The sequence below is a fragment of the Carcharodon carcharias genome, chromosome 17, assembly GCF_017639515.1.
Source record: "Carcharodon carcharias isolate sCarCar2 chromosome 17, sCarCar2.pri, whole genome shotgun sequence".
Lineage (NCBI taxonomy): Eukaryota > Metazoa > Chordata > Chondrichthyes > Lamniformes > Lamnidae > Carcharodon > Carcharodon carcharias.
The window spans coordinates 68728537-68747456 of NC_054483.1; the positions used below are offsets into that span (position 1 = coordinate 68728537).

At 41.6% G+C, this 18920-nt stretch overlaps 1 protein-coding gene across 1 annotated transcript in view; it reads right to left on the minus strand.

Annotated features, from left to right (window-relative positions):
- The window catches only part of atrnl1b (attractin-like 1b), a 1080114-nt gene that overhangs the window by 177748 nt on the left and 883446 nt on the right, over positions 1–18920 (minus strand). The window contains exon 27 of the mRNA XM_041209279.1: positions 6263–6370. Within this exon, the coding sequence (XP_041065213.1) occupies positions 6263–6370 (108 nt within the window). The remainder of the gene's footprint in view (positions 1–6262; positions 6371–18920) is intronic.

Consider the following 18920-nt stretch of genomic DNA (forward strand, 5'->3'; position numbering starts at 1 on the left):
TGAGCTTTAAAAAATGTGATCCTCGGAGATAGTTCTCATGCAATCAGAGGCTAATTTTCATAATATGCATTCTGTCTCCAAATAGATCTAGGTTTTCATATCTCTGAGATCCCAAAGCACAGGGTTTCATCTTTTGGCAAGTAAACTTTAAAAAATGTTACTTTTTTAGAATCAAAGACAAGTTAATAAAAATAATAAAAAGAAAAAATGAGGAAGAGGGACATGTAGTTTGAACTACAAAGACAAAGAGAAGTGCTCAAATTACTTGAAATTATTTATGATTTTTTTTTAGAATTAAATATAGGAATGAAGTTGCTCACAAATGGCTTCATCACCATAGGATCAGGATTTGTCTTAGTACCATTGTCAGTGAGGTAAAACTTTAAAAAAAGCTGATAAGCTTGGAATTCTTTGGGCAAGTTAGTAGTTAATAGTTAATAGATTCATTGCTCCTAAACGTTGTTCGTGTCATCACTCATTTGCATCCAAGGTACATTTAAAAAAATCATAGGAACATAGGGACAGGAATAGGCCACTCATTCTCTCAAGCCTGTTTCAACATTCAATCAGATCATGGCTGATCTGCATTTCAACACTTGACACATAACCCTAGATAACTTTCTCAAAAATCCATCAATCTTGGGGTGGAATCATCTCTGATTTGCACTAAGTGCAGTAGCGGGTGCCGGCCGAAATGGCGGCTTCTCACATCGTATCGTCCCAAACCCGCTGCATTAATTATACATGCATGGGAAACACGCCATTTCCACGGCAGACGGGATTTCATTCGCCCACCATGCCATCACCTCACCGCTTCATCATACCAGGCACCATATCTGAAGTGCAGTTGCGTGCACACTTCTCAGTGCTTCCAGCCCAGGGCTGCTGCACAGAAGACATGACCCCGAAAGGCAAAAAGACTGCAGCCCCCCAGGTTCAATGATGCATCCTCAAACACCTTTTGGATGCCGTGGAGGGATGCTGTGGCATCATTTAACAAGTCTACCATTTCTTTATTATCTGTTGTATTCTCATCTGTTACTGTCTTTTATGGGTCCACATTTTCTTTAGCACTCATTCTGGTATTATACTGATGAAAATATTTGCTGTTAATCTTGTGTTGCACCTCTTATTTTTTGGAGACCCCTCTTCCACTCTGCTGAATTTCTAAATTTTCTTGCATTTATATAAGCCTTTTCATTTAGCTTGATACTGTATCTTATCTTATTTGTTGACCATTGTTCCTTAGCTATACAAGTGAAGTCTGTGCCTTTTAGGGCTAGTTTTATATTGTACCAATATATATATGAATACTTCCTAATGTCTGTCCTAGGTTTACTCATTAACAATTCACTCCAGTTCATTGTGGCCGACTTACTTCTGATCCCTTTGAAGTTGGGCTTGTTTAAATGTAAAACATTTGTTTGTAACCCAGCTATTCTCTCTCAAAGTTATAAGAAATTCCAATCATATTGGTGATTATTTGCAAGATGTTGCCCAAAATCATCAGATTAACTAATTCTGCTTCATTAACATAAATCTGGTATAGCCTGATCCCTTATCAGTTCTAAAACATATTGCTCTTGTTACGGACAGGAGGGTTGTTAATTTAAACAGCACTACTTTCTCCTCTCACCACCCTTCGTAAACAGAACTGTGTTTCAAATTGTTTTCCTCTTTATAAGCAGTGGCGTATTTCCCAGCCCCTCGGTTTTGGTGCAAACTAGTTTTCTATTAATAACCCCAGAGCATACTCGAGATAGGATAAACTTAAAGGGTTAGTTTGCTTTCACACAATCGAAAAAGAGGGTTCATAATGCCCCCTCGCATTCAGATAATAGAGAGGGATCAAGAAAAGAAAGTTTTACAGTACAAAGACTGCAGAAAATAAATATTGTTTCACATGGGTTCCAGAGTCCAGAAACAAAGTCCAATGAAGTATTCCTTCATGGAAGTCAGTGGGCTTAAAACTGAAGTTGCAGAGTTCATTTTTCCAGCAGTGTGAATTTCACAAGATGAGACAGGCATGCAGAGATGAATCAGTCTCATAGCGATGGTACAAAGGTTTCAACAGAAGCAGGGTAGGTGGGCCAGAGCTCCTTTGGTGTGGCCTGCTAATCAGATGTTAAAAAGTAGACTAAGCTTTTCAGTTAAGCAAGGCAATATTACTTGTTCCACAAGCCAGAGATACATGTCACATGACATCCACCTCTCCACCATTTTGACAAAGGATGTGTATCCATCAGCGAGATTCCAATGCCTGTTAAATATCTCAGCCATTAGGAATTGAAAGAAAGGTTGTGAGGCCTTTGTCTTAACACATGATCCGTCTCCTTCAGGGCAGCCTGGGTTATTAAATGCAGGTGGCCTTTGTATAGCTATCTTTGAAGTCTGGTTGTACAGTCCACAGGCTCGTTAGTGGTTCCTCGGAGATAACAAAATGAGAGATTTCCTATAACTGCCAAGTGGCTTCTTTTGTTCAGGGGGCCACAGATAGACACAATTTCAGCCATTTTATAGATCTTTGTTCAGTTTTTAAAAGTTTAGAAATAGTGATGAGTGTATCTACATACTTTATAAAAATATACAATGTGAGGTCAGAGTCCCTCACAGTCCAGAAAAATGTCCATGCATTCTAAAAATTCATTGCTTTTACTACTTGGCTTCTCCCAGGCTATGTGAAAATTGAATATAGCAGGAAATATAATACAAGGAAAGTCTGAACATTTTCTAGAAGAACCTATCTGACCTTTAAGAATGACCTCAATATGTATATCGTTATAAATGTTTGGAGAACATAATATTTGAACTTATTAAGAATTTCAGAATTATTGCTCCAAATGTTGCTAATTTTATACTTGTTTTGATCCAACCGATGCAGCTGACATAATTTTAGGTGCTAATATCACTCTTAAATTAAAGTTGCCCCTTTGGTTAATTAGTTCAGAATTGAAATTTAATTTAAAAACTTGGAAAATATATTATCAGCTACTCAACCACTATGTAAAAAACAATCACACAAAAATTACAACAAATATTGATTCAAATGTTAATGCTCTTTAAAAAGTTTACACACACACACAAACAAAAACAATTGAATTTCTAAAGCTGTTAAATATGTCAGAGCCGTGGTTTTCCCTGTGACAGTCCATCTGATAGCCAAGCTGACAGAATTCACCCAACTGAGGAAAGTGCATTCATCTGAATAGCACCCTGGGAGTTGAACTCGCTACCTTCTAAATTGACCATTTGAGCTGCATGTTAAAAATATTATTTAAATGTACAAAAGCTGTAACATGAGTTACAAGAGATGTGGCAAATCAAGCCACCCAACATCTTTGTACACAGATTTCAGGATGAATATCAGCTATATACAGCAAACATTTGACATTTATATCAAAATCATTTAAGAAATGCCAGTGGACAATTAATTACTCAAATCAGAGCTACTTTCCTACCTTTAGGAAGTGGTTGAAATGAATCTATTGTCATCACTGTTATTCATGTATATGCCCACAATTTAAACCCAATGTTTTAAATTAGTGTAATTTAATGTAGGGGTTACCCCTGTCCAGGCCAATATTTATCCCTCAATCAACATTAGTAAAATAGATTATCTGGTCATTATCACATTGCTCTTTGTTGGAGCTTGCTCTGCACAAAATGGCTGCTGTGCTTTCTACATTACAACAGTGATTACAGTATAAAGTACTTAATGGATGTATGCACGTTGAGACATCCGGTGTCTACGAAAAGCGCAATATAAATGCAAGTCTTTTATTTCTATTTTCTTAAGGAATATACCTCTGTAAATGACATTTTGCTGCTGGTCGCTGATCAGCAATGCCAGAATTCCTACATATTGCCTTTTAAGATGAATATAGTGAAATTTCAACTTGAAAAATCAAAATGCAACAAAGACAATACATGTATTTTGATAGTTGTGATTATAAGCATAAGGCTGTGAAGGCAAACTTACTTTTTCAAGCTAGCAAACTTCTGAGTAACCACAATAACAGAATTAATAACAATGGCAATAAATCAGTGACAGCCTTGCCAAAGAAAAAAGAATTACTTCAATACCCTGGAGTTTCAAGTAGGGAGCCATGTTCAAAGAGAGTACAGGTCAGAGAACTGGCACAATATGTACATTAAAACATAGGAATAAGAAACAAGAGTCGGCCATTCAGCCCCTCAAGCCTGCTTCACCATTCAATAAGGTCATGGCTGATCTGATTGTGGTCTCAACTCTACATTCTGCCCACCCCTGATAACCTTTGACTGCCTTGTTAGTCAAGAATCTATCTACCTCTGACTTAAAAATGTTCAATGACCCTGGTTCCACCACTCTCCAAGGAAGAGTTCCAAAGACTCATGACCCTTAGAAAAAAAGTTCTTCTCATCTCCATTTTAAATGGGAGACCACTTATTTTTAAATTACGTCCCCTAGTTCTAGTCTCTCCCACAAGGAGGAACATCCTTACAGCGTCCACCCTATCAAGTCCCCTTAGGATCTTATGTGTTTGATTAAGATCACCCCTCATTCTTCAAAACTCCAATGGGTACAGGACCACTCTGTTCAACCTTTCCTGATAAGATAACACCCTCATCCTAGGTATCAGTTGAGTGAACCTTCTCTGAACTGGTTCTAATGCATTTATATCCTTTTTTAAATAATGAGATCAAAACTGTACACAGTATTCCAGATGTGGTCTCGCCAATGCCCTGTACAACTGCAGCTAAACATGCCTACTTTTATATTTATATCTTCTTGCAATAAATGACAACAATAAATGAATTTGCCTTCCTGAACACTTGTTTTACCTGCAGACGAACCTTTTGCAATGTGTGTACCTCCAAATCCCTCCAGACTTCAGAGTTCTCCAATCTCTCTCCATTTAAATAATATGCTACTTCTCCATTCTTCCTGCCAAAGTGGACATGTTCACATTTTCCCACATTATGCTCTATCCACCAAATTTTTGCCCAATCACTTAACCTATCTATGTCCCTTGCAGATTCCATATGTCCTGTTCACAACTTACTTTCCTCGCTACTTTTGAGGCATCAGCAAACTTAGCAACCATTCATTTGGTCCCTTCATCCAAGCCATTGATATAAATTGCAAATAGCTGAGGCCCTAGCACTCCATGTGGCATGTGCCATGATCCATGTGGCACTCCATTCATTACAACTAACCAGCCTGAAAATGACCCATTTATGCCTACTCTCTGCTTCCTGCTAGCTAACCAATCCTCTATCCATGCTAATATGTTACCCCCTACACCAGGAGCTCTTATTTTGTGTAGTAACCTTTGATGTGGCACCTTGTCAAATGCCTTCTGGAAATCTAAGTACATCACATCCACAGGTTCCCCTTTATCCACATTGCTTGTTACTCCCTCAAAACACTCCAATAAATTAGTCAAACATGATTTCTCTAGTTAGCGATAATGCTAACTTTGACCTGAGTTGTCTTTGAACACGGATACTTACTGGAAACATGGGATTTCTGAATTTATCTTATATAGTTGCCTTCTGTGCTTTAAAATCATTATTCATTAGCTGTCATTATTCATGGCATGCTTGCACTATATATGTTAATAAATTAGTACGCTAATTGGGCAAAGATTATTGCTTGCTAAGATCAGATGCATACATTTTTCACATTCTTCACAAAGCTTTTCCCTGTCCTTGCACTCGTTTTACTCCATAGAGCATTAATGCCCGCAATGCAAGTAGACTTCTGAAGTATAATGCCTTACACAAATGGACTGCAACATTAGTGAGAAAACATGCCTTGCAGGTAGAACCACATATGTAACCAAGGTTTTCCATGCAACATGGACACAAATGTCCTGGACAATTATATCATTCCAGATAAAGTGAACTTATACATGAACATACAAATTAGGAGCAGTAGGCCATTCAGCCCCTCGAGCCTGCTCCACCAGACAATAAGATCATTGCTGATTTAATTTTAACTCCACTTTCCTTCCTATCTCCTATATCCTTTGACTCCCTTGTCAATCAGGAATCTATACAACACAACCTTAAAAATATTTAAAGACCCTGCCTCCACTGCTCTCTGGGAAGAGAATCCTACAGATTCACGACCTTCTAAGAGAAAAAAATTCTTTAATCTCCAACTTAAATGGGAGACCCCTTAGTTTTAAACTGTGTCCCCTAGTTCTTGTCTCTTCCACAAGGGGAAATATAAATATGCAGATGTTCAGAACACAATTACTGTTAGGGTCCTTACCTCTAATGGTCCTCTTATGATATCAAGCTGTTCACTTCCAACTTCCAGGGCAACATCAACAGATGCAAAAGGACGACTAGCCATCTGCTGTCTTTCTCGCATGAGTTGCTGTTTGAAAAAAAAGATGTTGTTGAAAAATTGGGGAACAAAATAATGTCTTGAGGAAAAATGTAACAATTTGAAAACATTATAGTGTCACTTTTTTAAAAAACTCTTGTATAAACTTTCAGACCTACAAAAGTATTGTTGCACCATATCAAAAAAAGAGATCAATTGTTTTTTTCTATTCTCTGCCTTGTATACTGAAAATCTGCTACACATGCTTTAGATTTCATTTCACTGTATTCTGTAATAGTCAGCACTGGTTTTTCAGAAAAGTTCATTTTAAAAACTGTGTGTGAAGACAAAAATGTTTCTAACAGCCACTATGAAAACTGGTAGCAGTTGTTTCACAGGCAAGTGGTCAAATAATATGGGTTCAAATTTCAACTGATGACCTTTATCGAACTACCAATGACAATAATGATGCAAATATTATACTATTGCAATTTTCTAAGAAAATAAGTCAAAAGATGCCAAGGTTTTCAAAACTATGATGTAACATCTGGCCATATTTCATATTTTCTGGGGAGATTTGGTATCGTGCACAATTATATTTGCAGTGATATTAAGGTAAAATACATGTAGTTATTTGCATTTCATTTAATAATACTTGAACTAGATCGTTATAAAGCAGCTTTTCCCAAAAGGAATGTCACATTGCCGTGTTGGAAAGTTGATAATGTATGAGTTAAGGGTTTGGTTACAATAAGGCTCTGATCAATCTTTCAGTGGATTTTTTCCCCTAAAGAATTAATTTACCGAAGGAAGATTCTTTTCATCCAGAATCAATATGAAACAAGAGTTGACTTTTACTTCAGAGACTTGTACTGTAGGGAATCTAAACTGGACAAAGCCCTTACAACGTTTTTCACTTAATGTGTAAAGAGCTTATGTTAAACATCTAAGGAGCTTGTGACAATGCTTTAGAGTTGCTTTAAAAAGGTACTTAAAGCTTTTCAAGCTGTCTTAAAAGGTATTTATTTCTCCCAAAAGACAAAGCTGACCCTATTTCTGCTCCATTCTTTTAATCAAGGGGATTTAGGAAAATCCTAAAAACAGTAAGTGATTATTTTGCTATCAGCAATAAGAGACATTTTCCATAACAGCTACCTTGAAGACAAAAGTAGTTGCTTGAATCATACATATATGTCACAAGCTAGTGGTTAATTAGAAATGTAAAGCTTTTCCACTTTAAGGGCCATCAAACTTCCTCAGGGCTGTGTAATATGAAGCTTGTATTGACTGTGCAGTACTCTTGGAATTAAATAAAAAGATTAATGGTCCTAGTATTTTCAAGTGCTGCAAAGTTAGTCTATTATCTGGCATGTCTTCAGAAAGGGAGGTCACAAAAGGCATAGTATTGTCCAGCAATAAATCACCTTGCCCTGTCATCGAAAGGACTATCACCCAATGTCTGTAAGATGCAGCTCATATTAAATGCTTTCCCTCAAATCAAGAGAAAGCTGGAGAGCTACTTTTTGAAAAAGAAACAAGAGAGTAAAAAAAATTAAGAGTGTAAAGCTACTCCACCATGGGCTTAATTTATTTAACTCTTTCCTTAATTGAAGTAACAGGCAAAAGATAATCTAGGGCCTTAAACTCATGAAAGGAAATATGACTTATGGGCACAACTACTCTGTTCGGGTCTTCTGATACAAAATAACAATTCCCAAAAATCACAGTTCTTTTTCAACTTAAGCCATGTATATTTCCATGGATGATTACAACTGAATAGTTTTCATCACTATCTGTGGGAATAACATTCCCCAACATAATGGCTGAATTGGATGTTATACCATTTACAATAAGTAAAAATTTGAATGAAGTAAACAATCAAATTCTAATGATTATGGGAAAATTGAAAACAATAATTGCTTCTGCAGTGCCTCTGGATCATTACTTGAAAAGGTTACATTACAATAATTCGCATTTATATAGTACCTTTAACCTAGAAAACATGTCAGAAAATTTCACAGGAGAAAAAAAAAATCAGACAAAAATAGACTCCGAGTCAAAATATAATAAATTAAAAGGGTGATCAAAGCCTTGGTTGAAGAGGTGGATTTTAAGAAGGCTCTTACAGCTGGAGACATTAGACTCTAAGGAAGTAACTGTAAAGTGTAGGGTTCAGCTATCTCAACATCCAACTGCCAACAGAGTATAAAAATTGGAGGGGGAAAATGCAAAAGGCCACTTCACAGGAATGGAGAGAGCTGGAGAAGGCTGCAGAGATGGTGAGAGGCCATGGAGGAACTTAAGCAGGAGCTTGTAAACTTTAAATTGGAGACACAGAGGGACCAGACATCAGGTTAGTAATGTAGGAACGATGGATTTCTGAGACTCAGTGTACAATAGGATACAGAAAGGAGAGCTTTAGGTGCATAGAATGTGGTGGATAGGAGTCTAATCAGCATTGGAATAGATTGAGTGTGGGGGCAACAAAGGAATGATTGAGAGTTTCAGCAGAAGATGGGCTAGGGTGGATAGAAGGCAGGTGATGCTACAGAAGTGGCAGTTGGCATCTTGTGATGGAGAGGATTATAGGGTCTGAAGTTCAATTCAGAGTCTAATAGAGTGCTGATACTGCAAACAGTCTTGCTCAATCTGAGACTGTGGCTGGGGAGGCTAACAAGTTTATGTTGGAGGCTGAAGATGATAGATATTAATAATCACTCCAAAAATAAATCTAGAATGCTAGAAAAAGATAAAATATACAATAAATGCTTATTAATCTCATTACACATGTAAAAACAATGAAAACAATAACAATCCTTTTTTTAAAATTACATGTGAATTTAATAGCTGTCCTAATAAATGCAATATTCTTGCCATTTAAAATCATATAATCTGTAGTACACTCTGCAACATGCAAAACGACTGTTTTTGAAAGTGAGAGTTCCGAATAGCAGTTAATTAACAATTATAATATGTAAACAGAGGCAGAGCTCTCAGGTCTGTAATAAACCAACCTGGGATTGAAGAACACACATTAAATAGATTGTGTCCAAAAACGGAAAACCCTACAGATGAGTTTACAACATTTCATATTTTTTGCATTTACTTAAGCATTTTGTTGCCTCAGAACACTCATGATTGCAAATAGTTAATCCCATGCAACATCGGGAGAGTCACTATTAAGGTAACAGAATCAAAGGACATTGGTACATATTTAGAGCATAGGCAGGCAGCTGAGAGGGGGAAATAGGATGATTTCAAGTTCATCAATTACATCACATCAAATTAGCCTCTATCATTAGCTTGGCTTGATGGGATTCATCAATTCTAACTCAAAACAGAGAAGGTCGGCCAAAATGACCATTATACTAACACAGCAGTCACAGCAGCACTATGACTATGCTGTGAATAACTGTACTATTGTTCTGCTTCCCTCCAAGATAATCTCCACACCACAATTACAAAAATCACATAAAAGTTTTTATTTCACATATAAATATACATAGCACTTATATACTGTACAACATTAGTGAAATCTATCATGTCATTTACTTGTAGTTGCCAATTTATTAGAATAAAAATTAGGGCATTTGATTTTAAACATTTAATAAAAGATATAGGGTCAATTTGTCAATGCTTGTGTGTAAGGACAGGATAGGATTCTAGGTCTGTTTTGCAGCATTTTTGCCCTCTTTATGGCAGAATTGTCCTAGATTTGCACAAAGTGCAGTGGCGGGCGGTAAAAAGGTTGTTTTACCCGCTGGCCGCAAAGGCGGGTTTTCACGCTGTGACACCCTATTCCCGCCTCTTTAATTATGCAGCCACAGGAAACAGGCCGTCTTGCTGGCAGGCAGCCTCTGATTTGCTCACCATGCCTCTAACTCACTGTTTCCTCACACAGGGCATCATATTTAAGCTGCAGCCATGCACACATTTCTCAATGCTTGCAGCCCAGGACTGCTCCAGTGAAGACATGGTCTCAAAAGCCAAGAAGAGTGCACCCCCCCCAGCCTCCTGCCGATTCAGTGAACCATCCCTAGGATACCTTCTGGATGCCGCGGAGGACGCGATGTCCTCTACCCCTGCTCTGGCTGTAGAAGGCCCATCAGAACCATCACTCCAGCTTAGGAGGCAGTGGCAGAGGTGGTCAGTGCCAATGCTGCACACAAGAGGTCGGCCATCCAGTGCAGAAAACGGATGAATGATCTCATCCATGCTGCCAGAGTAAGGCAACCATTTTATCACTCTAAACTCTCACACTCACAAAGCCATCACACATTCATTGGCATCTCACTCACTGCCTGCTCAAGTGACATCACCATTCAGTCTCCCACATACCCTCAATTCTCCATCTGGCCTCTCAAGACTGCCTCCTCAGCCCTCACCATCTTGGGGCCACTTGTACAGATCAACATACCCCCACACACAACGGGATAGCCTCCTTCCCCTGTACAGCCCTCACCCCACAGCCTCTTCCTTTGCCTGAGGCCACTTCTGCCCCTTCCCCAAGCAAGCCCGAGCCCTGCAGCCGCTGAAAAGCCACCCCCGCCTTATGTTAGTCTGGTAGACAAACCTGCCCATGAGCCCCCCTAAAGTGATGTGGTGCTGCCTGCAAAACCTGGTGCTGATGGCCGCAAGTGCTGCCCGAAGCATGGTAGGCAAACAAACCTCGAAGTCCCAAGCGAAGTGCAGCTCATCAGGTGCAAGTTGTTCATGTATAGTTGTGAAATGGGTGATCCAGCGTGGTGGGGGCAGGCGGGGTAGGGGGGGGGGGTGGTTCCGTTGAGCAGGGCTTATAATGAGATGCTAAAGTATTGAAATTAGATTCCCAATGTGCAGCAGTGGGAAATGTGGCCCGCCACTGACAGGCAGAATGGATGATCACAAACTGGTTTCATGATGACGTGAAACCAATTTTTGGCCATCTCGCCATATTCTCACCGCTCCCTCCGCCCGCCATGATGCCGACGCCAATGGGGCCGGAAAATTCCGGCCTTAGTTTTGACATGCATTTTCTGAGGCCAAATGGGTAAGGAAGGGAAACTCCCATATTAAACAGGGAGGACCATGTAAATGAATTCAAATGATGTGCGACTCGAATGACATAGCACTTTCTATGTCATTTTCCATGGATTCTGCTGGGTGGCTAGTTGGAAAATAGATGGTCCATACAAATTAGGTAAGAGCAGTTATGGACCTGCTCCTTCAGATCAGCAGACAACAACTTCCTTTGAGCTCGAAGCATATTTTAGCATTCTCCAGGTGCACTGTGGGGGTGGATTTTAGACTATTGCTTGATAAAAGCCAGTTGGCCTAAATTTTGCTTTGAATTTACATCGTGACTGGCCTTTAAATCTTACAGTAGTGCAAACTTGCCTCTCTCAACCTGAAGTGAGGCTCAATGTTCACCCAACAAATATTGAAGTAACTGAACCAGAAAAGCTGCAGTGTCAAATTGGGCACATGAAGTATGCTAAGCGAGTTCCACGAGATAAGGGTGGTTGGGAAAGGAGGAAAATTGTTCCCATAAGGTTCATACTAAATTGTAAGAAAGTATTTACATAGCATTGAGATCTTAAATCATAAATCATGCCACAAAAATCAAACCTCTGTATACTTTTTTATAACAGGAAATTACAATTATAATAAATAATGGCAGTGGAAATGTCACATTACTCCATTTCTTGAGCAGGTACACTGTCTCTTGCCGCTAGCAGCAGTTCTAAACATGCTTTATTTAGCTTTATGATTCCTGAGCAGAACTCACATCATATTCCAATTAAGTTTTTAGATTAGTACATTTCTTGTTATTTGCTGATTTCTTTTGGATTCCTACGTGGTTCATTTGACATAGTTTTATCTGCAGCTCCTCTTTTCATTTCAGAAAAACAAATTTTAAGAGTTTAGTGGTCCAGAAATTATACATCTTTAGCAGCAAACCAACAACATATGCACGTGCTACAGTGATTTGTCTAACAATAATCTTGCATTCTTGGTGTGACTGAACATATTTGTCCATGTAAAACCACAGTTGCATCTGGACATTTTGTTCTTCATTAAAAGAAAATTTCAGTTTTGTTTTAATGCATACCATTTTAAAAATACCTGGTGAAACAGAGAAAGATATGGGGTGGAGGGCACAAGAAGGATGGGAAAACCTTAACCTCATAAAATAATCATAATACAGTTTAGATTATCCATCATGGGATTTTCTATTTCTTGGTAAGAACATGAAGTACATATTATAAAACAGTCCATTGCACTGTAATGTGTAGTGAGCAAAATATAAAAGCAAAATTTAAACAATAAGTGAATTTGTTAAATTTGGAGATCTTTGCTTTTGATCAAGGATGATAATAAAATACTTCACAAAAATCATAAAACAAATTCCATATAAACAGATAATGAAAAAGTATATTCTGTAAGGAGCATCCTCATGCTGTAGAAATCTGATTTCGTAAAATCTGATATATTTGAGCAACGTGCATGAGGGTTTATTACTACCATTATCTGCTGTCTCAATTCTAATGAATTACTGCATCATTTCTTCTTGACTAGCCTTGCAAGAGTCTGCTAAATTTTAAAAGACAAATTGCAAGTACATATTCTGATCAAATATCCAGTTCTCAATGAATTCATCAGCACTTGAACCAAACAGTTAATTGGTGAGAATTGACATTGTGACTCACTACACATACAATATTCTTAAGTGCAGCTAGCTGACAACTACCACAGATGGCTGTTTGAGCATTGTATTAACATGCCATTGGTTACATGGTAATCATTGCTTTACATGGAAACAGAATGCAAAGTATAATTGCAATTAAGTTGGAACTTTGCACAACGTTATAAGATGCTGATGCATCATATGCTGAGCAGGATTTCAACCTCTGCTGCTTGTGTTCCTAGTGGTTTGTTTTTTAATTTGGAATATTTAAAATATCAGCCCATAATTTGTTGTCAAGATAATGGTGCTCTTTTTGTTTACATGCAAATACTACTGGAACTTCAGGCAAGGGCTTATGCACGATTAAATGCAGAAAACCGAAGGCAGAATTGTCCCAGATTTTCACTAAGTGCAGCTGCGCGGGAAGCAGGATGTTTTACCCACTGGACACATTATTTTTGCGCTGTATCATCCCAATCCCACATCATTAGTCATACATCCCCAGGAAACACACCAGGTCACTGGCAGAACGTCCTCTCATTCGCCCGACCCGCTGTCACATCAGGCCTTCAGTAATCCAAGCGCCATAATTAAAGGTTGTCCCTGCAAAGAGCAAGCACTCTTCAGGGATAGCTGTGGGGAACTGATGGTTGCCAAAGGGAGGAAATGTACTGACCCCAGATTTAGCGATGCGTCCTTCGAGCATCTACTGGATGCAGCGGAGGCCTGCCACAGTGTCCTCTATCCCTGCTCTGGGCAAAGGTCAGCAACCAAGATCACCAATCCTGCACAGCAGGCAGTAACAACAGTGGTCAGTGCCAACGTCCTGCAAAAGAGGACAGCCACACAGTGCAGGAAGAGGGTGAATGGTCTCCTCTGTTTTGCCAGGGTAAGTCACTCTTCTCATCACTCTCAATTCACATCCATTCACACATCCACAGGGATGTCACACCTCAAGGGACAACACCACAAACTCTTACACACACTCTCACATCTCCATCAGGCTCACGTCCTCTGGAGCTCGCGTCCTCATCGTGTCCATGGCTCCGTTCACCACACAAACATTCCATGCAGTGCCATGTGTGCTGCTCACACTCCCTCCATCTGTTTTCATGCTGGAGAAGCTGGCTTACAGCAGCATGGAGAGGTCCTAGACCGGGGGTGGAGTGGCCCACATTAGGCCCCTCACTCACTTAGAGGAGCATGCCATCACGATGACTGGTGAGGGCATGGAACATGCCTGAGGCGATGGTGAGGTTGGTGGCGAACACCCACATGAGGATCCTGCACCACATCGTCCCTCTCACAACACAACTGTGAATGCTCTCTCTCCTGCTTTTGACTCTGCTGCTATGCACTAATCATCTCAATTTGGTTCACAGGGAGTTCTACCAAGTGACGAACACTCTCAGCCAGCCATTGTCTCAGCTCCACCCAGGTCCTCACCTCCAGCCAAGAGGACACCTCCTCCATTAAAAAGGTGGAAATAAGTAGCCTGGAGGGACCGTCACAGCACTTACCCACTCCCAGCACCAGCACAAAGACACACACCTCGATGGGACCTCGGTCTAGAGCAGGCTCGGGTTCACAATCTGATGGTCACTGCATGGATACGTGTCCACATCAGGAAGAGGCAGGTTCGGCCGAGCTCCCTGATACTCGGGGGACTGCTGAGGCAGAGGCATCTGTAAGGTCAGAATTAGATGAAAAGCCTCTGGATTTGACCTTCCATCTCATCCAGCAGAGTCAGCAGAAGGCAGGCAGAACATCACACAGAGCTGTAGGAAGCCCTCAACAGAGTGACATGCAAGTCAGAAGAGAGCATCCGCCTGCTCTCTGATGAAGTGGTGGCCACATGTGTGCTTATGGAGGTCTCCATGGGAAGGAAGGCGAGTGCCATTAAGACCCTGGTCCAGCAGAACTTGGAGATGTGTACAAACCCACATTCCATCCTGGGTGAGTTTCTGCAGTGGCAACACGAGAGGGAAATGGGGCACCTTGACATCCCTCCAGGTGCTCCTTCCCCTCAAGGAGTCAGACTTCAGCCCTCGGGCACCTGAAGGGTGGAGAAGTGGCTCCTGGACATCCCTGGGTCATCAACTCAGGAAGCTCAAAGGCTGTGCTCTCCCTCCAAGTCCCCTTTGCCTGTGACCTCCTCAACCTCAACCTCTGTCACTGCAGAGGGACCAGCTGGCTCACAGGAGGACAGCCAAAACAAGCCGGGTCCCCAAGCCCTTGGCTCTCCAGAGGACCCAAGTTGAAGTCATCAGAGGCAACAGGGCCAACCATTGCACAGGCTGTCTCCACCCCTGCTGCAGATGTCAGGGCAGCAGGTAGAAGTAGTGGTAGGCCTAGAAAAATTAATAATTTGTGGTCACAAGTGGTTGCATGGGTGAACACATTTTGTCACTTTACAATCGGAAAATATATTCAATTTCACTTAATAATGTGTAATGGTGCTTTCTGCTTCATTTACAGGCTTTACGACTCCTGTCCCTGCATTCCACCCTCCCACCCCACTCACAACTAGCAGTTCAGCTGCACACAGCCGGTCCATGAATGATTCTAGAGGGAGAAGTGTGTGTGTGGCAGGGCCTTTTGGAGCCTTGGGCAAGCACTCCCCCATGCACGCAGATCCTTCCTCCCAATGTCCCAAGTAATTTCAATGCTGCACGCTGGGGCTCTCATTTGTCCATCTAAGTTGACCTGCATCTCCACCCACCGATTGCACTCCCATGCAACACCTGTTCCCACCCAACACAAACTTTGCCATTCCTTCTACTGCGACCTCACCCTCCCGGCTCACTCTGCCCCCTCTCTTTCCTACCATTCCCCTCCTACCATGCCCACTCTAGTTTTGCTCCTCAGGAGACATGTCATCGAGTCCACAGACCCCTCCTTTGCACATTTACTTGGACATACCCCCCCCCTTACTCTTTCCTCCACCTTTACTCCTTCTTCCACCTTTAGTCCTTCCTCCCCTTGGACTCCTTCCTCCCCAGCAAACTCCTTCCCACATGCAAACTCTTTCCTCCCCTCCAAACTCGTTCCTCCAAGTGAAATCCTTGCCCCTTCGAACTCCTTCCCTTACGCCTACCTCCCCAGTTGCCACCTTCTCCCCCGTTACACCCTCCTCCCCTTGTCCCCAACCTCACCCCCGACACCATCATTTCCCCTTCCCAACCGCAGCCTCTTACACCATCCTTCCCTCCCTCCCAACCTCACCTCCCCCGATACCATCGTTAACTCCCACCCAACCTCACCCCCCAACACAATTGTTTCCCCACCTCCCAACCTCACCTCCTCCCAACACCAATGTTCCCCCCCTTCTAACCTCACCACCCCCAACTCAGATACACTTTTCTCTCCCACTCACAGCTGGACCTTCCTCTCCACTCCCTTGACAACCATCCATAGCAGACCATTGTCAAGACACTGATGTTCTGAAGCAGATCCTCAACGGTGACCTTACACGCTGCTTCGCGGCGGAGCCATGTCCATCAGAATCCACCCAGCATGTGATGCAAGTGTACCTCCAAAGTCTGTAGCTGTAGGACTCCTGCATTTTCTGCTCTTCAGAAGTCCGCAATGTGAGCAAGGCCCAAATGGTAAGTCCCAACTTCTGCACGTCACACTTGTCAAGGAATGTTCTGTATGGGTGCCTTTTCCCACCAACGAGGGTGGTAAATTTGATGTGGAGGGATGATTCCGACGAGCAGGGTTTATAATGATATGCAGATGTATTAAAATGAAGTTCCCGACGTCCGGTGGTGGGAAAGGAAGCCCGCCATTGATGGGCGAGCAGATGATCGCAAATTGTTTTCACGATGTCGTGAAACTGGTTTTTGGCTTTCCTGCCATATTGTCCGCTCAAGCCTGCCATGGTGTCTGATGCCAACGGACATGGAAAATTCCGCCCCTAGAGTTGTTGTTGGAGAAGCGCCATGCTGATGTTAACTCCTTGAAAAAAGCATCTTGCTGTCTTTCTCAATATTGAAATGCATTGTTTGCTATGAATTTCCTGTATTTGAGCGTTATACACAAACTAAACTCACAACATGAAGTCAAGTGTTGTCCAGTTCGGTCTAAGTGCCCCTTTAACAAATTCGTGGGTGTTCAACAAATCTGGTTTTGAAAATTAACCATTACAATGGTCCAGACTCAATTCTTCAGGTTTAAATTGTTGTTTAATATTTTTTAAAAATGTAAACTGTAAAATTTAGTTTTTTAAAACTTCCTTTTTGTCCTTTTTTTCCATCTCTCACTCCAATCCTTGAACATGCTCCCTGACAGCACTTTGCATATACCTACACCACATGGGCTGCAGTGATTTGAGAAGGCGGCTCCATCACCTTCTCAAGGAGATGGGCAACAAATGCTGGCCTAGCCAGCAATGCCCACATCCTGCGAAAGAATGAAAAAAACTCATTCCTACTCTTAGGACGGTATTTAACGAAGGCGAGGGGGGGGCTCACCTCACCATCTGGCTGGGGGGTTGGCGAGAGCCCCATGTTGCTTTTTTTCAGGAAGGACCACTGAAGCAAGTGCCAATCAGGCACTTAACTGGGGTAGCTGCAGGCTTTCCCTGGAATCAAGGACCTCAAGGACCTCACCTGTAGAGAGCTGCTGGCCATTCAGAGACCAGCATCTCTTCACTGCTCAGCACTGCCACCAGGCTTAAGTTCTCTTATAGACCCAGTCACGGATAAGGTGGGATGGTGGCGGTGGTGGGGGGGGAGAGCATCCCCTACTCATCCCTACCCCACTTTCCTGGTGCCGGGTCCCTTGATCAGGCAGAGTGCTTTTGTGAGGATTCACACCCCCCAGCAGCCTGCAAGCAACCCTAACCAGGTTTGCTTTTCAGGCTCCTCACATGGCGATTCCCCTGTCCACTGTTGGGTGAATACCAACAGTGGTGGGGTGAGGCCCTTAAGTGGGCATTAAGGGCCTACTTAAGGGCTTCAATTGGCCGTGGGATGGAAAAGCCGTCCACAGGCCTTCCCACCACAGATTTAATTGGGGCAATGGTGGGAAGCGGCAGGGTTTGATTAAATGTCCCCGCCACCAAACTCGTCATGGGGTAGGGCATTAAATTCTGCCCTTTATTTCTCTTCTAGTATCTGATTAGACATTGCATTCATCCACTCTCCACTTCCTTCTCAGTCAGAGAAAAACTTTGTTCTCAAGTTGAGGACCTTAAGCTTCAATCCAGTGATATGGATTTATTTTTCTCAGTAAAATTAGTTCTGTTCCATCTTTATGAAGCAGATAGCAAGCAAACTGACAGATGAAATAAAAGAAAAAGAAAACAAATGCAACCTCCTTAATCTTCCTTCCTACAGTTGGAATCATTTTCATTGTTTGCCTTGATGCCTTTATTCAGTCAGTAAAATATATAACCTGATCCAATGGCCTGGGCAAGATTAGGATGCAGTGCCACGGACTCAACTGCACATGCATCACATGTTCTATATCAGTACACTGTTAAAAGTACTTTGCGTAATTTTGATCATTTAATTAAAATAGAATCTTATTGCTTTTATGTCGTTGTCATCAGAGAAGAATTGATTGAGGGCATTAATAAAATATTGGCTGGCATTTTCCAGCCTTGTCCTGGCAGGACCCACTGTGGCAGATTCGGTGGCCCAGCCAAAACTCCACTGACTTTCAGAGGACCAGACGATCCCAGTGGAAAATCCAGTGCCTATTGTCTTGATTTTGGTGTCCGGCTGACTATATACAATACTGGATACAAAAGAATATTTCATATCAATTTTTCAAACCAGAGGTTATTTTATTGTTTCATCACTCTAGAGACCAAAGCCTTCTATTCCACCGCTTTGTAATGTCACTTTATGAAGGCAGTAACACTCTCCAGAGATTCAGTAATAGCAAATGTCACTTTGGGGAGAATTTTCCCCATGTCAGGCGGAG